The 26,530-nt window shown below is 51.2% G+C and overlaps 2 protein-coding genes across 2 annotated transcripts; both read left to right on the forward strand.

The window, feature by feature from the left end:
- Positions 1–1,957: 1,957 nt before the first annotated feature.
- On the forward strand, positions 1,958–9,851 carry SLC7A3 (solute carrier family 7 member 3). The gene is made up of 12 exons (XM_066639907.1): positions 1,958–2,041; positions 3,002–3,411; positions 3,792–3,950; positions 4,265–4,445; positions 4,793–4,905; positions 5,385–5,607; positions 5,765–5,904; positions 6,007–6,109; positions 6,272–6,483; positions 6,853–7,019; positions 8,634–8,742; positions 8,881–9,851. Exons 2-12 carry the CDS (start codon positions 3,042–3,044, stop codon positions 8,997–8,999), a joined length of 1,896 nt encoding a protein of 631 aa, XP_066496004.1. The 5' UTR covers positions 1,958–2,041; positions 3,002–3,041; the 3' UTR covers positions 9,000–9,851.
- Positions 9,852–21,029: 11,178 nt separating this feature from the next.
- SNX12 (sorting nexin 12) lies at positions 21,030–26,170 on the forward strand. Its single transcript, XM_066640004.1, has 4 exons — positions 21,030–21,269; positions 23,155–23,250; positions 23,406–23,530; positions 24,456–26,170. Exons 1-4 carry the CDS (start codon positions 21,105–21,107, stop codon positions 24,556–24,558), a joined length of 489 nt encoding a protein of 162 aa, XP_066496101.1. The 5' UTR covers positions 21,030–21,104; the 3' UTR covers positions 24,559–26,170.
- Positions 26,171–26,530: the final 360 nt, after the last annotated feature.

Consider the following 26,530-nt stretch of genomic DNA (forward strand, 5'->3'; position numbering starts at 1 on the left):
AGAAGGTTTCTGAATGCTGTTCTCACAACAGTTTGTTCAGCGCTGGGGAGAAAAATGTGCTTCCCAAAAGCGCCTCTTTGATTCTCTTCTGCTTGGCTGCAAACAGCCCTGCATGTTCTCTCTCTCTCTCTCTCCCTCCCCCCCCCCCCTCATGGTGCTCATCCATCTTGGTGACATATAGGGGAAGGGGATAATGGCTCAGCAGAACCAGACCACCTGCTTTGCAGGCTGCAGGTCTGGTCTGGGAAAGACCCTAGAAACCCTGCTTACCAGCCAGTGCCAACAGCCCTGAGCCGCAGAGCCCAATGGTAGAAGGCAGCTTCCTGCATGCCATTTGCTCTGTGGATCAGGGCCTGGGAGAACTGCACGAGGAAAGCGGGGCAGGTGCCACCCCCGCACCCTGAGGCGGCTGCTCCTCTGTGCTTCCCTGGAATGTTTTGGGCTCAGAGAAGGGGAACCAGAATGGGGGGTGTTTGGGGTTTTTAAAAGTTGAGCAAAGAGGAACAAGGCAGAAGCCCCGCACTCAGTGTGTGCGTAACTTTTGGCACTTGCTGCCGGCGGATGTGGGGATAGCCACAAGTGCCCAAAGGAGAGGAGACAAATTCTTGGAGAGAAGAGCTCCCTCCACAGCCAATAGTAGCTGTTGCAATGGAGCGGGACCTTTGTGTTCGAGGTGGCAGGCCACTGAGTGCCAGCTGCTGGGGAGCCACAGTGGGGCAGAGGCAGTGCCTTCAACCCCTGCTTGTGGGTCTCTTGGAGCTGCGGGTTGGTCACCATGGGAACTAGCTGCTGGGCTAGATAGGCCTTCAGTCTGGTCCCAGCAGGGCTGCTCAGAAGAGGTTTCTGGTGGTCATTTTCTTGTCCCTTCTGAACACCCACTCCCTCCCGCCCACGGCCCTTTTTCTTCCACCTCATTTTCTTCTCCCTTGGGGGGGGGGAGAGAAGAGAAAAGCACACAAACCAGCTCGCAGTGCAACTAATTGCTTCTCTCAGCACATCCCTGGACCTCTGAACAGTCGCTTCTCCAGTCTTGTCTGCAAATCCGCAGCTATCGGAGGCCTGAGACTTCCCCTGGAGCACAGTTTGGCCATTTTCTGTCCTTGTATTATTGAACTTCTTCAGGATGCACAGAAGCGCGTTTCTTTCCCTGCTTTCAAAAGCAACTGATAGCAGCAGAAGGAGATGGCCATTAATCTCCATAGATCAGTGCTGTGGAAAGAGGAAATGAGGCTTTTGTTTTGCTGTGCGTCTTGACAGCACCATCAGTCAGCTTGATGGGCAGGCTGGGTGGAAGGGCACCTGGATCGATTCCCTGAGGCACAGCAGACAAGGGGGGGAGGGGGGGCTGGACACCAGCAGTAGTTCTGCAATGGGCTGATCAAATGGGACTGGTGTCTTCTCTTGGGGCAGTAATGGGTGGGGGTGGTGATATAAGCTCATCTTTAATGTGCCTTTTTTTTTTTTGCACATTCTGGTTGCGTCTAGTTCTGACCTTGCGACTCAATTTGTGTCTTGTCCTTCCATGTGGATTCCCTGACAAAGGCTCTGGCACATGAAAGTTCTTGGCCAAGGCTGCGCATGCACACATGCTTGTGTCATGGAACCATGGCAAACATTTGTATTGGGGGGGGGACATGCCAGATCCTGGTTTCCACATCTCCCCTGCAGATAGTAGAATGGCTTGTTGCCATTGCTGCCCCAAATGGCTCCGACAGCGATTGGGATGACCCACTTACACGAAGTGTTGCGGCGCATGCTCTACTTCCCATGCCACCCCCCCCCCCACTGCACTACCGGGAATGGAACTATTCCTGGGAGTCCACTGGGGGCGTTTGGGGCTGCAGGGTTAACAGGCCACTGTAGACAAATCCTGCCAGGGCGCTCATATCACTACTCCATTTATAAATAGCCACTCACTTCCAAAAGATTCCTTTCTGGTAGAGACGACAAGGTTCACAGGATGGGCTCTTGCTCTTCCTTCTCTCACCCCCTGCCCAGAAGCACTTGTGCACCCAAGACTGAAGTGTGTACGTCTGGGCAGGTGAGCTTTTAAGTCCCATGAGCTGTGGGTTGTAGCACTTTTGGTCTGTTTATTGTAAAGGCCCTTCTCTTAAACAGAAAGGCAGCACCGGGTTTTCCAACCATAGCTTCAGGGAACCATCCATCACATGCCATGTTTAACGTTGAGCTGAAGCTCCAATCAGCCTGGCCTCAAGCTCCAGTTTTTTAGAGGAATGCTTGCTCTGTTGTCAGTTAACCAAAATTGGCCCAGTCCAGTTAATAGATGAAGAGGCGTTCCTGCCCTTTTAATCCAAAGAACAACTTCTGTAAACACTAAAAAGTACTTGTAGTGTCTGCGATTGGCTTTTTGCTAACATTCCTGGGCCTCTGCAGCGCATGTGCATGTAATGTGTAACCGCAGCCAACTGGATCATAAGTTTTCCTTAAGTATTGGGTGATTCTATACCCCCATCCTTCAGTGTTAAATAGCAGGTATGAAAACACTATTAAAGCAGTGTTACCCAAAGGTAAATAGTGGAAAAGGCAGGGAGAATAAAAAAGCCAGGTACTGAAGGATATCGAAGTAGGCCATGGGGGAGTATTCCATAAGTAGGGGGGCATCACAACCAGGAAGCCCCCCCCAGTTGCCACCCACATTGCTTCAGCTCTGAAGGGTCTAAGGAGGTGAACCAAGTGCCCAGCATGTGCTCATATGGCAGTGGGTGGCTGCCCTTCTGTTGAGAATGTAGCATTGCTGCAGTCAAAAGCCTCCTTTGAAGTCAGGCCTTCACCCCTCTGAAATGTTGCACCTTATGATACCTGTAGGTGTGTTTTCCCTATTCATGATGGGACTAAACAAGACCACATTCAGCAGGTTGTGCTTCTTTTGGTTCCATCTGATTTCTTGGGAGGGCTTCTGAAGCCATTTCCCCCCCCCTGGCCTTACTTGGATTTTTGCGGACCTGGACCAACAATAACACTGCAGTACTTTGTTTTCCAGAACTTTTGGAAACGCCAAACATCTCACGCCAGTAGCCAGGATGCTGCAGAAAGCCATGACAAGTTTTGGCAAGAAGCTGATCCGACGGCGTATGGTGGACCTTGGCTCGGAGGAGACCCAGTTTGCCCGCTGCCTCTCCACCCTCGACCTGATAGCTCTGGGCGTGGGCAGCACCCTCGGGGCTGGCGTCTATGTCTTGTCTGGGGAGGTGGCCATGGAGCAAGCCGGCCCTTCCATTGTGATCTGCTTCTTCATTGCGGCAGTCTCGTCAGTGCTGGCTGGGCTGTGCTACGCAGAGTTTGGTGCCCGGGTTCCCAAGGCTGGTTCTGCCTATCTCTATAGCTACGTGACAGTCGGGGAGATCTGGGCCTTCACTACAGGATGGAATCTCATCCTCTCCTATGTGATAGGTGTGTGTGTGCTGTTCAGTTCACAGTCGGGGAGAAGGAGAAAACACAAAATGATCCACTGAGATTGGGGCCAAAGAGGCCAGAGCTTATTTGTCATGTTGCACTGAAGAAGCTTGAATGTGGGATCACCTTAATAGGCCAAGCCTTCCCCAAGCCAGGGATCCCAGACTAGATTGGGGAGCGGGGGTGGCATGTGGCTGAAAAGGGGGCTCTCCCATCTTGCCACTGAGGCCTGGACGGCTTGCTAATGCTTCCTCCTGTAGGAATGGTTCATCCGTAGTGAGGAGAGGTGAAACTCTCTCGGCCTGTTGTTAAGTCTGTAGGAAAGGACAACTGACCCAGTTTTGATGGCTAACAGAAGATTCTTCTGTTGGCTGCAGGGACGGCAAGCGTTGCCCGTGCCTGGAGCGCAACCTTTGACAACATCATCGGCGGCCACATTTCCTCCTTCTTCCAAAACCACACCGCCTTGCACCTGGAGAACGTGCTGGCAGAATATCCTGACTTCTTTGCTCTCTTCCTGGTGCTGCTGCTGACAGGTAAGCTGCTTCTAGAGCAACTGGCTTCCATCTCTTGCATGTACCTACCCCGCGTGCTGCAGGGTTTGGTGGAGGGCTCCATCGAATCCCAGGCTTCCTGTGGAACTTGCTTTTCAGTGCCAGGGTGCATGCTTAAGAACTCTGGGTTGAAACCAGCACTTTGAAATGAGTAAGTTCAGTTCCAAGGGGGTGTGAAGTTGGGGTCCTCTTCCAGGAAGAGTCATGTCGAAAGGACCTTGACCCTCTCCCTTTTGGGGAAGCCAGCAGTTCACCAATCTGAGGTGCTCACTTCTATTTTGCTGCCTACCCTTCAGCCTTGCTGGCCTTTGGCGTGAGCGAATCTGCCCTGGTGAACAAAATCTTCACAGCCATCAATCTCCTGGTCCTTGGATTTGTCATCATCTCTGGTTTTGTGAAGGGGGATGTCAAAAACTGGAACATGTCCAAGGAGGACTATCAGAACCGCACCCACGAGCTCCTGAGGCTCGGAACCAAGTAAGGGTCCCAAGCAAGGTGCTGTGTGCCTGTTCCTCTTGCATATTGATTTGTGCCCTGCTGTCAAACACTGTTGCTCCAGGTGCTTCTGGCAACATTCTTTGCTGCCAGGTTTGGTTAGGATGCAGTGTGGCAGGGAGAGCTGCAGGGCAGCAGTGATGGAGTGCAGAGGAAACGCCAGAGGAGAGAGTCTTGAGGGTGTGTCCTGGCCTGCCGACCAGCTCCTGAGCGCCCAGAGATCCAGCAAGAGATTTGCTTGGGGCTGTTTTCACTAGGCAGACATGCCCTCGTTTTGACTCCGCTGAACGTTGCTGCAATCCGTTTTCTCTTTTCCTCTCCCTTTCCAGAGTGGGCGAGTTTGGCTCTGGTGGTTTCTTCCCCTTCGGCTTTGGAGGGGTCCTTTCCGGGGCTGCCACTTGCTTCTACGCCTTCGTTGGCTTTGACTGCATTGCAACCACAGGTACGGCAGCAGATCCGGGGAGCAGGAAGTGCGTGAGAGGCAGGGAGGGGCAGGAATTGCTATCTCTGCTTCCCTGCACAACAGAGCATGCAGTGGGGGAGGGGGGTGCCAGGCTTAGTGCATGAGTGCAGCCTTGTGGGGTTCTTGTTTTTCCCTGGGAGGGGTTGGCCCACTGTTCCACATCAGCTGCGTTCCTCCCTGCCTACTGGGAAATAAAACAAGTCATTAGCGATGCAGCACGGTTGGCTGCTTTCTCTGGAAGCTCTGAGCGCAGCTTCACACAGGGAATTTTCGTGCATGGGCATAGTCCGTACCCAAGAGAGAGATGTGCAGTGTAGAAAACACTGCGCATTATTAACATTGGTTTTAAGCCTGCATTTTTCTACCCAGATCAGCTGGCTTGAATTGGGGGGGTCCAAAGTTCTATGGCACCAACCGTGGGAGGACTTGATGGCCTCTCCTCTTGCCCAACTCTCCAGGTGAGGAAGCGCGGAACCCCCAGCGCTCCATCCCCATTGGCATCATCGTCTCCCTCCTCATCTGCTTTGTGGCCTACTTTGGAGTCTCGGCTGCCTTGACCTTGATGGTCCCCTACTTCCTGGTGAACAAGGAGAGCCCCCTGCCTGAGGCCTTCAAGGACGTGGGGTGGGACCCTGCCCGCTACGTGGTTGCCATTGGCTCCCTCTGTGCGCTGTCTGCCAGGTAAGAGACTGAGAGGGTGGCCTTCGTGCTGCTGCCGGTTGGGGGGCTGGGCTTGCTGCAGGCGGAGCATGAGGTCGTGAGCCACTGGAGTCTCCTTGCCCCTGTTACGCAACTCCCAGCGACTGACTCCAGGCCCCCTTTTTGCCTGTTACCCCAGCTTGCTTGGCTCCATGTTCCCAATGCCGCGAGTGATCTACTCCATGGCCGAGGATGGGCTGCTTTTCAAGGTCCTCTCCCGGGTGCACAGCCGGACGAAGACTCCCTTGGTGGCCACTGTGGTGTCGGGCATCATTTCCGGTAAGGGAATGTAACCGTGTCTCTCTTCCTCCTCCCCACTACCCACAGGTGGTGGTGGTGATGGCCTGAACTGGGGCTTATGTTGGTTCTGTTTCCTGGCAGCCCTGATGGCCTTCATCTTTGAACTGAAGGATCTGGTCAACCTCATGTCAATTGGCACTCTGCTGGCCTACTCCCTGGTGGCTGTTTGCGTGCTCATCCTCAGGTGGGTGCAGGCCCCTCCTTCTGGAGTGGACAAATCTCTGTGTAGGGCCTCAGAAGCCACAGCAAGACCCTGTAATTTCCTAGCCCTCCCAGGCCTTGCATGTGCCTTTGCAGGGAAGGCCAACAACAGCCTTGACCCCCCCTCTCCCGGCTTTGCTGACAGGTACCAACCAGAGCTGTTCGCCTCTAAGGACTTGGAAATGCTGGAGGTGAACGGAAGCGAAGAGGAGAAAGTCGTCATGAACCTGTCAGCCGGCGACACAGAGGCAACCGCACTTAAAGAGCAGTTCACCTGGGGGAGCCTTTTCTGCCCTTCCTGGAACACCCCGACTCCTGTCTCGGGGCGCATCGTCTACATCAGCACCACCGTTGTCTGTAAGTGTCGGTGAAGGTGGGGCGACAATCTGTTTAGCGTAGCTGGAGATTTGGAGGCGGAACGCGAGGCGACGCTGAGGCTGCAGGCTATTTGAGCGCTTCCAGGCACCATTCCAGCATAGCTGGGGGGAGACGGACATCTGAGCAGCTGGGCATGTTGGGCTACTGTACTCTCCTATACTGTACCCAGACAGACTTCTAGGAAGTGGGCAGGCGGAGGGGGCTGGCACGTACTCTGCATGCCAGAACCCGTATTTGGTTCCCCTCTGCCCTCTGGTTGGGAGGGCTGAAAGATGTTTTGGAGAGCTGCGACTGAGACCGTTGGGCTGGTCAACGGCAAGCACTGCTTTTGTGCCTCCTTACTTGCAGCCATCACGATCACTGTCCTGTGCGGGATCCTGGCCCAAGAGTGGAGGGCGCTCCTGGACGGCAGCGTTGGCTGGGTGGTGGCCTGTGCACTCCTCCTGGGCGTGTCACTCATTGCCACGGTCGTCATCTGGAGGCAGCCAGAGAGCAAGAAGCGCCTCACTTTCAAAGTAAGGGTTATGGGAGTCAGCTGTCCTTCCCTGAAGGGCTTTGCACAAGGCAGGGGTGTGCTGCCTCAGCTCAGAGAGCAACGTGGCAGTGCCACCATTGCTTCTTCCTTCCTTGCTGGATCCTCCTGTGCAATGACATGTATCAGTTGCCTCCCAGAACTGGTGCCTGCTTCCTCCCCCCTCATGCTACGAAACCAGTACAGATCAGTAGTCTACCTGCCTACTTTCCCACAGAAGTGAAGGTGTGATGGGCCTCCCATGTTGACACCTCATCCTGAGTTCAGCCTGCCTTACAGATGACCTTTCTCCTTGCTAGGCTTAGTGCCCACTTCAGGGGGATGGAGGTGACAGTGGATACTTGAGAGGTGGTGGTTCCCCTGTGAAGCCAATACAGTGTGAAGGGCAGTCTCTGGCATCCATTAGACTGAGGACCCTGTTCCTTCAACTGTTAAGAAACCACAGAATAAGACTTGAGGGTGCTTTTTCCAAATGGAGGAAAAAATAAATCAGTTGTCAAGTTATCCTAAGGGATCCAAATGGCATTTTTAGAGGTGTTTGAAAATGGTGTTGTTTACCTTACTCAGAAGTAAGCCCATTGTGTTCAGTAAGGCTGTAATCCCATTTTACCCACTGGAAACAAATACCTCTAGGCATTTCTTTAACTAGTAGTGCAAATGGGACAAGGAGCCACACTTTTCCAGCTGCACAAATAGCAGTTTTGAAATGTAATTTCCCCACTTACCCTTGTGAACACAGCTATCCTAAGTATAAGTGAAGTAGCATTTGTGCTAGTGTCATAGTTTCCTACTGGTTGGTATCCATGCCATCACTGAAGACTTGGCTTCACAGCTTGCCCCATTCTTACATACAAAATGTTGTAACTACCTATATTAAGGCTGCAATTCTGTGCATGCTTATCCAGGAGTAAGTTCCATTGAACAGAGAGAGACCTGTTCCACTGCTAATTTAAAAACAACTTCCATCCACCCCCTGCATAAAACTCTGTAAAACAGCAATTTGACTCTTTCTCCTAGTACAGCTGTGGTATTTCAGGAAATTTGGTTGAACTGTGCAAGGAGGCAGAATTATTTAAGAAAGGATCTGAAAATGAAAAAAACCATTTCCCCTTCCAGTTTAAAAAAAAAAAAAATCATTTGCTAGCCAGAACCTCACTGAAGAAAGTAGTGCTTAGTGGTTAACATTAAATGCACCCCTTCCTGCTCTCTGCTTCACCAGTTTACTTCACCAGCTTGGGGGGGGGGGGGGATGTGATAGAAACATCTGCTGCCACCATCAAAGGCTAAGGAAGCCTCCCCTCCAGGCCAGCACAGAACCCAGGGGCTCTTGTTTAGAATCCAATAGCAGCAGCACATGAGAGCAATCAGATGCGGAAACCTAAGGATCATGGATGAGGCAGGCAAGAAGTCAAAATATAACCAGTTTATCAAAAACCAAAGAGAAGAGGGAGTCAAACAGGGAGGGGTGGAGAGAAGTACAATAAAGCCTGGACTTGGCTGAATAGACACAGAGAGAGAGCTAGATCCTAGTGGCAGTCACAAGTGATGCCTAGCAACAGCGCCCTCAGTTGGGGGCCTCACCCTGCCTTTTTTCCAGGTGCCTGCACTGCCCCTGCTCCCCCTCTTCAGTGTCTTTGTGAACGTCTATCTCATGATGCAGCTGGACGCTGGCACGTGGGCCCGCTTCGCTGTCTGGATGGCTATAGGTGAGGTGCCTGGAGCTTTGCCCAAGGCCCATGGGCCGTGCAGGGACAGATCCCAGGAATGCCTGTGGCATCTTTTGTTGGGAACTGCTGCTGGTACTTGGCTGCTCTCCTGACTTTAGGCTTCATTTTCCCTTCCAGGCTTTTCCATCTACTTTGGTTATGGGATCCGGCACAGTGCAGAAGGACAGCCCCACACAGCAGCAAACAAACCTTTGCATTCTCCTAACAGTGAGCTGAGCCCAGACACAGCGATCTGAGAGGAGGTGCAGTTCCTCTCACTGCCCCACCATCCACGGACTGCAGGTGCCCTTGGCTTCTGACCGGCTTCCTGCCCCTCCACAGGAGGATAGCAAGATCCTGGCTGCACGGTCTCTCCAGCACAGTGCAGGAAACCCCTGTGTCAACAGGTCCATCTGCAGGGGCAAAGCACGCACCGGGCAGGAGGGGGGGACAGACCCAAGGTTCTTCAAACACCCCTGCTGCCCTCCTTCTGGCGTCACTGAAAGCCAACATGCAGGGAAGCTGCCACACTCCCTTGGCGCCTGTATTTATTCTGCCTAGTTGTACCACCTAGAGGTTGCCTTCTTGTGTGTGCATGTAAGGTGTCAAGTCCAAAAGTGAATCTAAGTGCCCTGTGCCTGTAAGTTTCTTTCTTTGTAACTATTGTTTGTAGAACTTTGCTAAACACAGTGGTGTTTTGTTAAAACTCCAAAAGACCTTTTTTTTAAAAAAAAAAAAATAATACAGCATGTGTGGCTCAGTTTATGTTCTCATTAAGTTTACCTGAATTGCACTGTGCTGTGTTCTGGTGGTTCCTCAGAAGACACAGCTGCTGGGGTGGGGTTCAAACTTCACTTTGTAAAATCATACCAAGGCCCCAGACACCTCTGCTCTAGCAGCTCTCAGTTCTTATGAAACAAAGATGTGTGTCTGGGAGGGGAGGATCTCATGAATGTGAATCCCACAAAGGATTGGCAAAGGCTATGGCTCAGCCCAGGGCACTACAAATCAGTGCCCCCATCCCCCCGACTCTTCCCAGCAAGGACCAGCTGGAGCAAGCTGATGCTGATGCTTAGTGGCCTGGCCCAGAAGGCAACCATTGTATACTAAAGTGCTATTATAGTAACCGCAGTGGATGATCTTAAAAAAATAAAAGGCTCGGAACCTAGTATGTGGTGGCCCTACTGCTTTTCATCACTGCACCCAACCTCAGATTTTTCCAGTTTGCAAAAACTTATTTTGCATAATTTTGCTTGTCATAAGGATAGGAAATCCCTGTCCCTACTCCCACCCCACTAGACTGCTTTCTTTGCTTCATGCATTCCCATGCCCTTTGAAGCAGATTTTCAGTCTAAAGCAGGGGTGTCCAAAGTTTTTGGCAGGAGGGCCACATCATCTCTCTGACACTGTGTTGGGGGCCAGTAAAAAAAGAATTAATTTACATTTAAAATTTGAATAAATTTACATAAGTTTACGTAAATGAATATATTAAAGATGAACTTATACAAATGAATGAAGGTCTTGCAATAGCTCAAGGCCTATAAAAGACCTTGCACAAAGCAAGGCTGGCCTTTCCTTTGCTGCCGCTACTGCATCACAGATGTGAAACAGCAAGCAGTGGAGGGAGCCCTCATCCCACAGCTCACGCAAGAGGTCAAACAGTCACCCTCACACTGAGAGCAGTTGCATTGGGCCAGTGCAAGCTCCAACAAATCTCTGGAGGGCCAGAGGCTCATTGGAGACTGGGGGCTCCCTGAGGGCCACATTGAGAGGCCTCAAGGGCCGCATGTGGCCCCAGGGCCAGGGTTTGGGCACCCCTGGTCTAAAGGGCTAAAACTGTCAGGAGGAGTTTACAGGGAATGTCTGAACACTGAATTCTGCACCCCCTACAAATGTGGTTGAGGAATAAGGCTGTGGCTAGTCTGTGTGTGTGTTGGGGGGGGGTAATAGCAGGCTTTACAGGTGGCAGGGCGTGTATATGTCACAACAGTGGGGCAGGTGGTGACTTTTTTTAGGCAGGAATATTCTGTTACAGGAAAACTTCCTGCAGCCTGGGCACAGGTTAGCCATGTTCCTATAAAAGCATCCACTATTTTCATTCCTAAAGTGACACACTATCCAGACCATCTTAATAGCCTGAGCCAAGCAGGCTCTTGTGATCTTATTAATCTACCCTGCAGAGCCTCCTGCCCAGACTGGGAACAGAAGCAGAGCCAAAGAGGAGGCCTGTTTCTACAGCTTCACTCCTGTCCTTTTTAACTTTGTCCAAAGGGGGGGGGGGGGCTCACTGGGACTTTGTGTCAAAACAAATGAGAGCGGTGCAAGCCCTGGCCTCTTTAAGGAACAAAGATGGAGCATAAGAGTCACATATCCCAACCTGGCCAAGGATAAAGCCCTCTGCTTTGGAATGCTGAACTGAACAAGGAAAGAAATTCCTGCCACCCAAACATTACTGTGAAGACAGCGTTCAGCACCCTGCTGGTGGCTACGCAGAAGAGACCTGTCCTCATCTGCATTACCCTTAACTATGAAGCAAACAACGTTTCCTACGGCCAGCCTCTAGTTCTAGATGGACTTCTCCCCCTCCCCACTACTATTTGTCTTATTCCCAAGTGCGCTTTAAAAAGCAGCTCTTTAAACATGAGCTGCAATCCTGTGTACAGGATTTTTCTGCCCACTTCTGCTACTGATAAAAAATAACCACCGCTTGCTAACTCTTCCCCTCTCACTCCCAGGCTTTCCTTCAAAAAGCAAACTATTTTACTTCTACTTTAAAGTACAACAAAATGGTTTGCTGCACTCCCTAGGTAGGGCTCCCAAAGAGGGTGGCTTTCCCAGTAACAATGTATAAGGGAGGAGACACTGAAGGAAGGGCCAGGCAAGCATGGCAGAGAGTCAGAACGCCTGGCTGTGTCACTCTCCCCCTAAGGTGGCCAATTCATGCCCACTAGCAGCACAGAGCTGGTGCTGTGCCCCAATGCTAGATCACTGGCAGCCCCAAAGGGCCTATCCAGGGCTGCCTGGCTATGCACAGGCTCAAGTGCAGCAGGAGGCCAAGAGGCTTACATAGCCTGTGGGCACCAAGCCAGAGAACAATCAAATGGTTTCCAGATCCTTATCTGCTGTAACTCAGTGGCAAAAAACAGATTGCAAAATAAACTAATAAAGAGGCACCAGCTCCACTCTGGGAGGGGGTGGTGTTCTTATTGCTGGCAGAAGACCTCTCCCTCAGGCTATCAATACAGCTCAGTTTTCACTTCAGGCCTTGCCTGCCCTGTATTCTGCAAAGACCAAAGTAAGAACATAAGAACATAAGAACAGCCCCACTGGATCAGGCCATAGGCCCATCTAGTCCAGCTTCCTGTATCTCACAGCGGCCCACCAAATGCCCCAGGGAGCACACCAGATAACAAGAGACCTCGTCCTGGTGCTCTCCCCTACATCTGGCATTCTGACTTAACCCATTCCTAAAATCAGGAGGTTGCGCATACACATCATGGCTTGTACCCCATAATGGATTTTTCCTCCAGAAACTCGTCCAATCCCCTTTTAAAGGCGTCTAGGCTAGACGCCAGCACCACATCCTGTGGCAAGGAGTTCCACAGACTGACCACGCGCTGAGTAAAGAAATATTTTCTTTTGTCTGTCCTAACCCGCCCAACACTCAATTTTAGTGGATGTCCCCTGGTTCTGGTATTATGTGAGAGTGTAAAGAGCATCTCCCTATCCACTCTGTCCATCCCCTGCATAATTTTGTATGTCTCAATCATGTCCCCCCTCAAGCGTCTCTTTTCTAGGCTGAAGAGGCCCAAACGCCGTAGCCTTTCCTCATAAGGAAGGTGCCCCAGCCCCGTAATCAGCTTAGTCGCTCTCTTTTGCACCTTCTCCATTTCCACTATGTCTTTTTTGAGATGCGGCGACCAGAACTGGACACAATACTCCAGGTGTGGCCTTACCAAAGTGTGCACTTTTAGGCCACAAGAGACTATCTGCAGACTTTATTCCATGAGGAAAATTCAGCGACACAAAAGCAAATCACAAGGAGGCAGCCCTGGTTGGCCTTTGAATTATACCATTGGGGCAGACCAGCTGCTTCCTCTTGTCAAGTGGGTAACTAGTGCTTTGCCTGGAGTGCAAGCCCAGGCATTCCATAAAAGCAGCTAAACACCACCATCTTGCAAGCAGGCCTGGCTCAGGTCGATGGGAAGATCTGGCACTGGCTGAGTTTTATAAACATACTAAGCATACTAAGCATAGTATACTTATAAGCATACTAAGCATAGTATCTAAGCACTAAGATACTATCTTAAGTATCTAAGCACTATCTTAAGTATCTAAGCATACTAGGCATAGTATCTAAGCACTAAGATACTATGAAGCCATCATAGTATCTACAAAATGCCCCAGTAGCTGTACACTCTGCAGAATGCTGCAGGCCCCCCTCTCAGATCATTTTAGCTTTGGGCACCTACACACAAGTGGTGTGCGTTTCTCGGCTTGTAGGACCAGCTACCTTGATCTGGGCCAAGGTAGTAGGAAGAGCAGCCAGGCATAGGAAAAGCTGCTGCCTCCTCAAGACTTGAAGAGAGCCAATGGAAAGGCAGCCTGGCAGGAAGCAAAGGAACTGCCAAGTCAGAGAAACATCATCATTGAATTCACTGAAAATGGGTGTGTGTAGATTTCTGCCAGAACAAATAGAGGTCAGTCTTTCCAGCAGATTGGGTTGGTTCATTAGTCCAGACTGTCTTTCACCCACAAAAGAAAAGTTTTACCCTGGAAGAAAAACCTATGCCCAGAACATCCAAAATGCAACATGAAGAGAGAAGGATGAGCATTGCTGCTAAGAAAACAGCTTATATGCAGACTAGAGCAAACCTCGTTTTCAAAAGAAGAGGCAGTTTAATACAGTGGACTCTCCTTGTGTGTAGGCTAAGGGCTCAATCCTATCCAGTTTTCCAGTGCTGGTGCAGTTGTGCCAGTGCGGTGTGCACTGCGTTCTGGAGTGGAGAGGCAGTCCCTGAGACCTGCTCAAGATATGAGAACATGTGTTCCCTTAGCACGGGGCTGCACTGTAGCTACAGTGGAGCTGGAAAGTTATACAGGATTGGGTCCTAAGTCTCTGCGAATTTAAGCCTCTCTGACACTGAGCCCTTGCTCAGAGGGCTACTTCTAGTTTGCACCCGCAACTTCTGGGAGGTGTTCTGAGCCTGGAGAAGAAATGGATTTCATTATCCACACATTTTGGAATCTACGGGAGATCACGGAACTGATCTCCCACAGATACCAAGGGTCCATTGTATTTTAAATAAATCCAGAGCCCTAAAGAATACACAGAGGGTGGAAGAGAGTTCTAGACTCAATGTCACCCCAGGACACTCAGCAGTTCCCAGAATTAAGCACCCTTAAGACGTTTCCAACCTTTGCAATAAAGGAGACCTAGAGCAGCAGGGGAGCAAAACAGCCCTTGAAAAGGAGAAAGAGCTCCCTGGTCACTCTCACCCTGTCAAAAAGCACTGCTCAGAGACAGAGAACTACACTTTATTACATTTAATATAAATAAACATAAATAGGAACTTCAGGCATTCTTTGTTTCATGACAGTCATCCACACAGAACTCTTCATCTGGCTTCTTTCTATCACATGTAGCAGGGGCAGAGAGAAGGAGGATTTGAAGGACAACAGAAGCCAAAGAACCTCTGGTTAAAAGTTGTCTATGTGCACCATAAGGTCAAATTTTAGTTGTTCTCATCATGCTACAAAAAAAATTTAAAAAAAATTGATAAAATTTGGGGGTAGGGGCCCATGCATCACCCCACACAGCAGCACAAGTATCAGGAAGCCAGTCTCCAAAATTGCTCACCAGTTGCACAGGCAGTTCAAGCCTTGTGCTGGTCATGACTGTGAGACACCTCCCTTCCCCGTGCACCCTTCCAAAGCAGAGACTCTGAACCAGCCACCACAATCCTTTGACCTTCCAGCATGGCGAATAAATGCCATCTGTTAGTACTTCTGCCAATGATACCAACTGTTTTGAGGACTGCATTGCCTCTCAAAGGAGAAGCTCCTACCATTGCAAAAGATCCTGGGAGGGAGGAGTCACCTTTTGTTTCAGCAGAGTTATCATTCTTTCACATTTCTCCAGCATGCTCTTCAGTCTCCCATTCTCTTCAGCAAGTTGCTGACACTGAAGTTAGAAAGGGGCTGTGTTAACCATCTGATCTCCTGAGTAGAATGGCTATATTTTTAACCAAGGCACGTTTAAGTCGGCATCCAAATGCCTGAGTTCAGCTGAGACTGTTTTTAAAGTTTAGACGTGCCTATGGCTCATGAGTGTTCTGTGCAATCACACTTGCGCGCCTGGCACGTGACTGAAGTCTCTCAAAATCTGTCAGTGTTCTACTGGTGTTGTAGCCCCACCCCCACCAGCAAGAGCCACCATGTGGAGGCCCAGGAGATGGGTAGGGGTCACTGTCCAGGATTAACCTTTTCTTCTTCTTCATGCTTTAAAATTACTGCGACTTAAACTAGTCCATCCTACTGGCCTTACCTGTGAGCAAGGTGCAGCAGGTCTACTCAGTAGGGTGGCACTGGGGAGTTGTCCAGCATCCAGCAGAACTCCACCTGTGGGTTTCTCAGTGCGACCTGCTATGACAGATGGGGGTTCTCAGTCTCTGTTCCCATACAAGCCAAGCTTGTTCCAACCACCTCCCACTAGCAAGCTGGGGTATGCTTAAAAACCTGCATTTTCCAGGTAAGGCTGTGCCACTTCCCTCTATGTTGTTCACTTCCATCCCCCCCCCCCATTTTAAAGGGTTGCTGGGTTTTCAACCTTTTTCATCTCACAGTGCACTGACAAGGCAGTAAAATTGTCAAGGCACACCATCAGTTTTTTGACAATTCACAAGGCACACCCATTAACAGCAGGGGCTCCCACCCCCAGTGGCCCTACTAACAAATGAACCTCTCCCAGACTCTTGCAGCACACCTGCAGACCATCCATGGCACACCAGTGTGCCATGATACATGGTTGAAAATGGCTGGTGTAGAGATTTGCAGAAGTTTTTGGGCTGCTGCTGCCCTCTGCTGGAAACAAGCCACTGCTGCACCCAGATGGGCAAGAATCTACTCTGCTGCTTAGCAACAGACACTGTTATAGTATGCTCAAACCGGCCACCCCCCTCAAGGTAAAGGTACCTGCCCCTCATCTCAGCAAAGGCTTAGGATTCACTGCTATGATGGACAAAAGCCTCCTTCCAAACTCACTTTTGCCTGGACAGGACCGCTTAGAAGCCAACTCCTTCTGGGGTGTTGCAGCACCCTTGACCAACCGCCTCTCCAAGGGACGCTTTTGGTTTGCCTTGTTGCCTCCAGCTGCTGAAACATAAGCGCTCTTATTTCCAGACTAATCCATTCCTCCATTCAGACATGTCTTATGCCAGTGCACACCTGTTTGGTTTCACAGGTTTTAGAGGGGAATGGCCTAAGCATATGTGAAATAAGTTTGTTAACATGTAGGTTGCGTCAAAACCCAAAAATAGTAACACAAAGAAGGAAGGTCTAAGCAGGGATGGCAAAGCTTCCTTACAAGAGAAGTGGTTCCCAAAATGGAACCCAGTTTTTAAGACAGCCCTCCATCAGGACCCACTCACCTATACTAGACTGAAAGTCTCACCTTACCAGCTGCTCAAACAGCTATTTTCATTCTTCTTACTGTAGTGGGGGGACTGCCTTCCGAAGCATTTGTTAAGCTCCACGTTCATTGGATCAGGACCATTCTGGTGGCCACATGGACTCTGACAGGAGCCAAGGTACATTTGCTTACTTACAAGTAAATGCACACATGTGGCTCAGTTTTGCTTTCCACAGGGCTCAATTTTCCTTGGCAACTGGGGGGGGGGTGGTGGAATTCCTTCTCAATAATTTTTTGGGGCCTGCATTCATCAGACAGGGACTGTTCTGGTAGTGTTGCGTTCCTCTCGATCTGCCCTTGGAAATGAACTGAGGCACGTTCACCTACTTGCAAGTAAACATGCATGCGCAGTCGAGTTTTGCTTTCTATAGAGCTCAATAATTTATCTTCTCAGTTATCAGTCCCGACACACAGTATGGGAAACACTGCAATAGCAACATTATATTGCATAGTGTGCAAGACATCTGTGCTTTAACAGGGGGGAAGCATGCCTCGAATCATCTGAACGGGGCCCCAGATCCCAACTACAAACCAGAAGGATTTGCAGCTTGGCTACAATTTGGTTTCTGAGCCTCCGGTATAAGTGCAAAGCAGGGCTGCTCGAACCCCAGACCAGGATTCAGATGAATTCATCCTCCTGGTGAGCAGACCTTACCATTCCACCTGGACACAGTGTGTAGTCCTCCATGATTGAGGAACAGGGATGCTCTGGGCAGTTGCATTTGCTCGGGTCCTGCTGTGTGGCCTTCTGGGACACCAGGCAGAAGACAGACTGCCTAGAGTGCCCCTGTCCCCCAAATGTGGAGGACTACATACCATGCCCAGGCGGAATGGAAAGATGTGGTCGGAATGGGGACCACTTTTACATTGTGCAGCAGTCAGTTTGGCCAGTTTGGCAGTCAGTTTGGTGAGTTTGGCCACCACTGATGTAAAGCAAGGCTGGTGCCCAGGAGGCTCTGGCTCAACCTCAGCATATGAAGGAAGAGAAGAGCACTGAAACATCTGTGTTCTCCGGACTATGCAGACACACTTCAGCCCACTATCAGAAGAGTTAGTCAATTGCCCTGTAGCCCAGACCCACCCAGAAGCCAAGTCAGCTCACCTGCACGAACTGGGAGTTTTGTTCCTGGAGACTTATTTTCTCTACCCACACCAGGAGGTGCAAGACCATTCAGCAACCCAGTTCCCCTGGAGGGTCTGGGTCGGATGGACTTCTTGCTGCAGGGTAGTTTCGACAGGTTGTTCCTTTCCTCAGGCAGCTTCTAGAAAACAAGCTAAATATTAGGCATACCTCAGAAATAGCTGACTGCACATCCATTTACAGTTGTCACCCCACATCCATGGACTGAGTTTCTACAGTTCACAAATCTCTTAGTGCTCATATTTTTGTTTTGTTTGCTCTCCCCCATTGCTGTCTGCTTCCAATTTCAGTCATTTCTGTCACTGCTGCTGCTGGAGGGGACAGTGTTTACAGCCCTCCAAATAGCTTCCTCTTCATGCTTGCTTGTTGCCTGCCAAACTGCTTAAGGAAGAGAAAGCTATTTAGCACAGTGCTTCTCAAACTGTGGGTTGGGACCCATTAGGTGGGTAGCAAGCCAATTTCAGGTGGGTTCCCATTCATTTCAATATTTTATTTTGAATATATTAGACTTGATGCTACCATGGTATGTGACTGCATTTGGGGAAATGTTACAGACCTGTACTTTTAACAAGCTACTATATATGTTCTTTTAAAAATGATAGTAAATTGGACTTACTCCTGGGTAAGTGTGGGTAGGATTGCAGCCTAGGATTGTTCAATATTTTCCTGCTCGATGATGTCACTTCCGGTCATATCACTTTTGGTGGGTCCTGACAGATTCTAATTCTAAAAAGTGGGTCGCAGTGCTAAATGTGTGAGAACCACTGCTTTGGACCTTTTCTCAGGAGAAGAGTAAAAGGTTAACCTTGGCTGGGGTTTGCCAGGGAGGTTACAATGGAGATTAACAGCTCTCTAATTATCTCAGCATTGATGTTTGAAAAGCCCTGACCCCTGGGTAACCTTAGAGATAAGGCGAAGTGATGATCTAAGCTTGATTTATTGGCAAAATAATAAAATTTCTCACCCTATAGATGAGCGTCTATGGTAACTGCTGCACTGGTCTGCAACCATAGTACCATGGGGCTGGAAGGGGTACTTCAAGGCCATCTAGTCCAGGGGTAGCAAACTTGTTTCATACAAAGGGTTGAATAGCAATGATGCCCATTGAGGGCTGGAAGTGATGCCATTAAACAGGTCATAACCAGAAACACTTTTTCATTTATAATTAGAAAATACTGTCAAGATACGGGACAGCCAAATGATCATCTAGGCTGCCCTTTCAACAGTGACACCTCAGCTCTATTCAGCAGCCCAAGGGTTGGATAAAGAGCTTCTGTGGCCTTATGCTTGACGCCCCTGATCTAGTCCAACCCCCCTTTGAAACCTATGATTGTCCTGAAGCCTTAACACAGGGGTGCCCAAATCCCAGCTCTGGGGCCACTTGAGGCCCTCGAGGCTTCTCAATGCGGCCCTCAGGGAGCTCTCAGTCTCCAATGAGCCTCTGGCCCTCCGGTGATTTGTTGGAGCTCACAATGGCCGGATGCAACTGCTCTCAGTGTGAGGGCAACTGTTTGACCTCTCAGAGAGCTGGGGGATGAGGGCTCCCTCCAATGCTTGTTGTTTCATGTCTGTGATGCAGTAGCAGCAGCAAAAGAAAGGCCGGCCTTGCTTTGTGCAAGGCCTTTTATAGGCCTTGAGTTACTGCAAGACCTTCATCCATTAATATAAGTTCATCTTTAATATATTCATTTATGTAAGTGTATGTAAATTTATTCAAATTTGAAATGTAAATTCTTTTTTCCCTGGTTGCTGACAGTGTCAGAGAGAGGATGTGGCCCTCCTGCCAAAAACTCTGGACACCCCTGCCTTAACACAAGGACAGCCCTACTGGCCAAACCGAACATCTCACTCCACACAGCTGGTAACCAGCTCACAGGTCCACTGCTTGAAGGCAGGAGCAGCCTTCTAGCACTGGGCAGTCCCTTCTGAAGACAGAGGAGCTGTCTACTTTGCAGCTACTGAATCCCCAAGTTCTGTTCGTCCTGTGCGAGAACCATCACCGCGTCATGCCACAGTGTAGAGGGAAGCAGGCTGGTGGCCACCAGCGAGCAGGGCTCCTTCGCTTCTTGGGGGCAAGCAGCCCAGGCCCATTGGCACCCGTACCTGGCTCTTCGCAGCCAATCCTTCTGCACTCTCCGGTCTAGCCATGCTCGCAAGCTGGGTGCCAGCGGTGTGGGGGCTCCTCTTCCCAGGGGCCCCTGGCACTGAAGCAGCTTCAGTGGTGATCTGTGCCCCGGCTGCCGCCAGGCTCTTCCTGCCTTTTGAGGGAGGCGGGCGGGCACTGTCTCCGAAGTGAGCCTTGCGGAAGGTTGGCCCTCGCGGACACATTGCCTCCTTGGGAGCCGGTGGGAAGAAGCCCACCCTGGGTGGGAGGGGGGTGGAGGCCACGAAGCACTGCGAGGCCTCCCCGGGCAGCATCTCGAAGGTCCGGTGGGCGTCATCAGCCACGGCCTCCAGCGGGGCAGCAGCCGGGCCCCCGCAGGGGGAAGGCAGCCTCTCGTAGGTGCGGTTGGCGGGGCTGGGGGGCGCCTCCGAGGGGGGCGCAGGGGGCTCCTCCGAGGGGGGCGCAGGGGGCTCCTCCGAGGGCTCGGCCAGGAAAGACCAGGAGGCCTCCAGCGGCGTCAGCGTCTCGGCCTCCACCGTCAGGGGGCAGCACAGCGGGGTGGGCGGCTCACGGCCCCGCCCGCCACCGCCGCCCAGCTGAAGGACGATGGCCTCGCACTCGCTGGCGAAGGCGCTGCGGTATAGGGCGCCGGGCGTGGCCGCGGGCGGGCCGCGGGGGCTCTCGTCGCGCAGCGGGCTCAGGCCCCAGGCGGGTGGCTGCGCGGCCCCAGCGGCAGGACCCCACATCCTGCTCCGCCGCCCGCCACTCCCGACTGCCACCTCAGGACATAGCCGCGGGGCTTTCGCACTCCGCGCCGCGCTCCCATTGGTCCGCTCTCCGCCTATCAGGAGCGCGCGCGCGCGACCGCTCCGCCCCTAGAGCTACGAAAAGGGATGACTCACTTCCCTAGATCATGTAGACTCACATGACTAGAGGAAGCGAGCGACCCCCGGTGCCAGCAGCGGCGCCTACTACCTACTACAGACGCTCTGTGGCGCACCGGGGGGTTCGCGTGTTCCGTTTTGTGAAGAGAATCCGAACAGTGCGTCACTCTAGCTCTTTCCTCCTTCTAGGGACTCAACTGACTCCCCGCTGGAACTACGCATGCGCACCCCAGTCTGGCTGGAACCCCGGAACGTGGATAAGCAGGTTCTGTCTGCGGCGCGCGATTGAAGCAGGCTGGTTCCGGGGCCCCCGGAACCTGGATACGGAGCGGCGTTATGCCGGCCGCCAGGGGGCGCATTATGGCCACGCAGGTTCCCGGGCGGCGCGCAGGGCCCCGGCCCCTGAATGGCGGCGACGGCTTGCGGGGCGGAAGCGCGGCCGCGCCCGCGACGCAGGTTCCGGGGCGGCGCCATGTACTGCGGCGCGGCGGCGCTAAGCGGAAGGCGGCGGCGGCGGCGCGGCGAGGCTCCCCCGGCCCAGCCATGACGGAGGCGGCGGTGGCCGACACGCGGCGCCTGAACTCGAAGCCGCAAGACCTCACCGACGCCTACGGGCCGCCCAGCAACTTCCTCGAGATCGACATCTTCAACCCGCAGACCGTCGGCGTCGGCCGCGCGCGCTACACCAGCTACGAGCTCCGCATGCGGGTGCGCGGCGGGGGGCAGGCCGGGTGCGCCCCCGGGCCACGCCCCCTCCACAGGCCACGCCCTTCTCTTCCCCAACCCCACTGCCAGTCCCACCCCAGGACCCTCACCCCCCACTACCTGTCCCACCCCCAGGATCCTCGCTCCCACTCCACTGCCAATCCCGCCCCCTTCTCCCCCCACCATTACCCTCACCCCATCGCCAATTCCACCCCCCAGAACCCTCTCCCCCACCCTCACACTGCCCCCACCACCAATCCCACCCCCACAATCCTCACCCCACCCCACTGCCAATCCTGCGCTCCAGGACCCTCACCCCCCACCACCAAACCCACCCCACTGCCAGCTGGACCCCAGGATCCTCTCCCCTCGCAACCACCCCACTTCCAATCCTGCCCCAGTACCCTCTCCCCCCAGTGCCAATCCCACCCCTAGGACACTAGTAGTTACCCCTCATACGGCTAGTGTGCATCCAGGGCTGCGTACTCTCTGCCTCTGATGTCATTAGCTCCATATCTGAAATGAAACCACCCACAAGCAACAGGGAGGTTCCTCAATGCAGATAGTTGGATGCACAGTTTCAAAACTTTCTGAAAAAGAAAAACCCTTTGGGGGGAATCCCATTCAGCCTCGAGAACAAAGGCTGTTTGGGGGGGGGGCTGTGAACAGTGATATTCCAGGTAGAAAGTTGTTGTTGGCAACCTTCAGTCACGAAAGACTCTGGTATCGCGCTCTGAATGGTGGTTCTGGAACAGCGTCTAGTGTGGCTGAAAAGGCCAATTCGGGAGTGACAATCCCTTCCACACTGGGAGCAAGTGCAGTCTGTCCCTGGTCTGTCTCCCTGGCTATGGGCCTTCCTTCTTTGCCTCTTAGCCTCAGACTGTTGGCCAAGTGTCTCTTCAAACTGGGAAAGGCCATGTTGCACAGCCCGCATCAAAGCGGGCCGCTCAGAGGCCAGGGTTTCCCACTTGTTGAGGTCCACTCCTAAGGCCTTCAGATCCCTCTTGCAGATGTTGCAGCTGTGGTCTACCTGTAGGGCGCTTTCCTTGCACGAGTTCTCCATAGAGGAGTTGATTATGATTTGAACTGCCTAGTTTGACTCGCATCGTAACCATTCATAAAACTAGCAACCTACTGAAAGATTACCTTTAGGCACTGAGGGCTTTCCATGAAGATTACTGGAAAGTCCCCCCCCCCCATATAGCTGCCCTCTCTTCACTTTACTTTATTCACTCTTACTTTACTTCACTCTTCACTTTATTGGGGGAGGGAGATGCAGCTAGAGAGATTCACCTCCCCTGTTTTTAAGGGATGTGTATACACTGCATAAATGTCTCTTCTTGGGTTGTAGTGTCCTATGTTTCAGTGTGTTTCAGACATAAAATGTATAAAGGAGAGTTGAGGCCCTGATATAATCTCTCAAGAGCTGCTATTGGCCAAGAGGCAATGAGGGTTCCCTTTTCCAGCACAGCAGTGCCAGGCCTCTGAAATGGCTAGCATGCACCTGCCCTTTTTCTGTCCCACTTGCTGTCTGCTGTGACGTGCTGAGCGAGGAGTGGTGCTTTCACTGTGCTCCTGCAGCATCCTGTCATGGAAAAGAATAGAAGCCTCCAGTGCTGAGGAATCGGCAAGACCCTTAAAAGTGAGACTTGTTGCTCTCAAGAACAGCTTGTGAGACCTGCCCAGGGTGACCTAAGACAACATGGGGCTGAGGTTTCCAGAAGGCTCTTAGTTGGGAGTTGTGTGATTAATCATGGTAGAACCAAGTGTTTTTGGTTCAGAGGAAGTGCAGCAAATGCATCCCTGCCCTGTAGTATAGTAATGAAGGCAGTAGAGCTGAAGTGGCAGCTTCTGAAAGAAGTGCCAAGTGATGTCTTTCTCCCTACAGACAAATCTGCCCATTTTCAAGCTGAAAGAGTCCTGTGTGAGGCGACGGTATAGTGACTTTGAGTGGCTAAAGAATGAGCTGGAACGTGACAGTAAGGTGAGTGCAAGAGAAGGAGCACCTCTCTGTTTTTGCTTCTGACCTTAAGGGCTGGTAAAGGCCACACTGGCTTGCCTCCCTTTACCTCCTTCCTTTTGGCCAGTGTGGTCCTGAGGGTTGCACAGGAGAGGATGTGGACTCTGCTCTTTTCTTAGATTGTAGTGCCACCACTGCCTGGCAAAGCCTTGAAACGCCAACTTCCTTTCCGAGGAGATGAGGGCATTTTCGAGGAGTCCTTCATAGAAGAAAGAAGACAAGGCTTAGAACAATTCATAAACAAGTAAGGGCATTTACTGTTGGGGGAAGTGGCAGACCAGACGTGATGTGTCATGACATTGTGGGTGCCATATTGCATGGCACAGGCAGTAGGGACTTTGGCACATTTTTCCAGTTGGAAACATCACTGCTGGTATATCTGCACAGGTTAGCAGAAGCTGGCTTCTTAAGTACGAGCAGCCTGCCACAGTTGCTGCTGCTTACGGGCCTGAGGTATAGCTACTCTTGACTTAATCTGTCTCACTATTTATTATTTTCTCCCCACTGGAATCTTGGGGATTGAGAAAGAGGGCTAGGGAACTGTCAGAACTACTGGCACCCTTATCACTGCTAAGAACCATTTGTGACACCTCTACTAGTACAAAACAAAAATGTCTGTGCTGTTGAGAGCCTGGGAGGTGGAGTTAGACCTGGAAGATGGAGGTTCAAATCCTCTCTCAGCCTTGAAGCTTCCTGGGTGACCTTGGGCCAGTCACTTTCTCTCAGCCTCACCTACCTCACAGGGTTGTTGTGAGGACAAAAGGAGGAGAGCAGCTGTGTACACCGCTCTGAGCTCTTTGGAGGAAGCGTGGTATAAAAATGTGAAAAATAAATAAAAAATAAAATATCTGGGGTCCACAAACAGGATATATGCAACTATTTTCATGTTGTGCCATGGAAGTGTTTGTAACCACATAAGCACAGACAAGAACCTCAACTTTTTCTGAATTGAGGGGCATTCCAAACCTCCCCACAGTCTGAACTGAGTTCCTATGTCTGTTAGGAGACCAGGGAGGTGGCCAGCCAAAATCTGCAGGCCCCACTGCTACAGTGGAGAGAATGGGCTTCTTGGAAGCAGGGGCTTGCCATTTTGCTTTTCCTTCCCCTATAAAGTATTGGACAGAAGGTTTTTAATTGGTAGCCTAACAGCCTCTGCTTGTTTCTTGCAGAATCGCTGGACACCCGCTGGCACAGAATGAGCGCTGCTTACACATGTTCCTGCAAGAGGAGACGATTGATAGGAATTATGTCCCAGGGAAAGTCCGCCAGTAGGGGAGTCGGGCATTCTCCACTTTCTCGCTCTCTCTCTTCCCCGCCCCTTGCAACAATGACATTTATTTTTACACTGTCTCTTCTGAACAAGCTCTTTCTCTTGACTTCCCCACCTGTCCAGTGTTACCTGCTATGCTGTCCTGCCCCATTCTGTCCCTTTATCAGGCAGCAGTGTTGAATTCTGTTGGTCTTTGGTCGCCACCCAAAAGGTGAGAACCCGTGATAGCCTGCACCTGTTGTTGGGCAAAGCTTCCTGACACTGAGTGGGGGGCCCAGTATAAGGTATTGTAGCATGCATCAAAGCTGCCTCTCTCCCCCTTTTGTGCAGAGAGATGGGGAATTCCCAAGCCTATCCATCTTTTCCTTCCTTGGGCATCCATTGTTGTGTAACTGCCATCTGTTGGCAGTTTGGTTCCGAGGCTACTGGTGCTGAGGTTGCATTCTGATTGTGTCTGCTCCCTTCCCCCATGGGTTATGATGCTTCAATTGGAGAGGTCCCCTCTACCTGCTGGGAGGATTCTGTAGACCAGAAGCGCCTTGAAAAGTCTCTGCTGGCAGGAAAGGCTCTTCTGAGAGAAGACTGGCCACCCTGCAGGAATGTGAACCTTCTCCCCTCACCCATGTATTTAGCTGCTAATCTGCCCCTTGGAACCTCGGTTGGTTTCTGGAGATCCAGAGGTAGATGGAACTTTTTTCCAAGGCATGAGACACCTTTCCAAAAACCTCTACTTTGTGTAGCAGGGAGATTCCCTAAAGGAATAGGCAAAGCAATGGTGGCTTCTTGGGTAGGAGAATCCTGGGCAAAGGAAACCACTCATCTTTCTTGATTAGCTCCTTGACGCTGAAGGCTGCAGAGCAGTGTTCCTTAAGGCTTAAGCCTTGTGAAATTGAGGTGTGGTGTAAATGATCAAAGTGGAGGGGTGTCCAACATGCAGCTCCTGTTAACGGATGCCTCCATCTGGGCTTGTCTGCATCCGTGTGAGTTTACAATGTAAACTTCACTGCTATTTAAATTTATTTAATATGTTGAGGTGTCCTGTAGGTGACCAGGGATGCTCTTTATGCTGTTTGAGTAGTCTTTTTAGTTGATTTCCTTAATTCCAAAATTGTCTTGCAGTGGTGGGGTAGGGGGTGGATTGTTGGCCCAAGAAATAAAGCAACTTTGAAGAAGTTATCTTTTCCTCTACTTGGGGTGGGCAAACAAGTGTGTCATGGAGAGGAGACGGGACTTGTATGTATAAAATTCTGCATGTGTAAGGGAGGGAAGAAGCAGGCATACACTATCCATCAGTGAGGCTAGTGGAGAGCAGAAACGACTCTCCTCAAGGCTGCTGAAGCAACTGCCTGAAGAAGCTGCCTCTGCACAAGACAGTCTCCTTGGAGAGGTGCTAACATTTCTCTTGGAAGCAGCCTGCTGCCACCTCCTGGATCTGCATTAGCTATGGGTTTTTTAAACTCCTTCCTTCACTTGGTGAGCAAGTCTGAGGATCAAAGGCTCTTGCTGCTGTACGTATATTCTGATGTGGGGCTTATAATTCAGCAAACTATGTCTTCAGTTTACTGTCTAATGTAATGTCCAAGATTTGTTCATATTAAACCACTGTGAAGCCAACATGTCTGTTTGCTCTAAGTATCTTCGGCAGGACTGGGGAGAGGGGGGAGTTGCTGCTTCCTTACAAGTCGCAGGTTTCATTTCAAATATCATTTGAGGCTGGATTACGTATTCTGCCAATATTTTGTTTCCCCACTTCTTGTAGCACAGTATTCCATTGAATGGGAAGGTGCTCTAATGTTACCACTGCAGTTTGCTGCATGTGTACTTGTGCATAAGGCAGTCGTAGAGAGCTTGATTCTGAGCAAATAGATATCTTAAGGCATGAGTGAAGTCTTGGAAAAATTGTAGCAACTCTTGTCACATTGGAAGCATGAGCAGTGTAAGCTGAGATATGTTTTCTAGAAATTGGCCTCCATT

Source organism: Tiliqua scincoides, chromosome 12 (genome assembly GCF_035046505.1).
Source record: "Tiliqua scincoides isolate rTilSci1 chromosome 12, rTilSci1.hap2, whole genome shotgun sequence".
Classification (NCBI taxonomy): Eukaryota; Metazoa; Chordata; class Lepidosauria; order Squamata; family Scincidae; genus Tiliqua; species Tiliqua scincoides.

Bases quoted from the DNA above. Each gene is read 5' to 3' on its own strand.
- SLC7A3 (XM_066639907.1), top strand. From the start codon at position 3,042: ATGCTGCAGAAAGCCATGACAAGTTTTGGCAAGAAGCTGATCCGACGG. The intron at 4,446-4,792 runs GTAAGGGTCCCA...CTCCCTTTCCAG, and splicing joins CTCCTGAGGCTCGGAACCAA to AGTGGGCGAGTTTGGCTCTG. The intron at 4,906-5,384 runs GTACGGCAGCAG...CCAACTCTCCAG, and splicing joins TGACTGCATTGCAACCACAG to GTGAGGAAGCGCGGAACCCC.
- SNX12 (XM_066640004.1), top strand. From the start codon at position 21,105: ATGACGGAGGCGGCGGTGGCCGACACGCGGCGCCTGAACTCGAAGCCG. The intron at 21,270-23,154 runs GTGCGCGGCGGG...TTCTCCCTACAG, and splicing joins GCTACGAGCTCCGCATGCGG to ACAAATCTGCCCATTTTCAA. The intron at 23,251-23,405 runs GTGAGTGCAAGA...CTCTTTTCTTAG, and splicing joins AGCTGGAACGTGACAGTAAG to ATTGTAGTGCCACCACTGCC.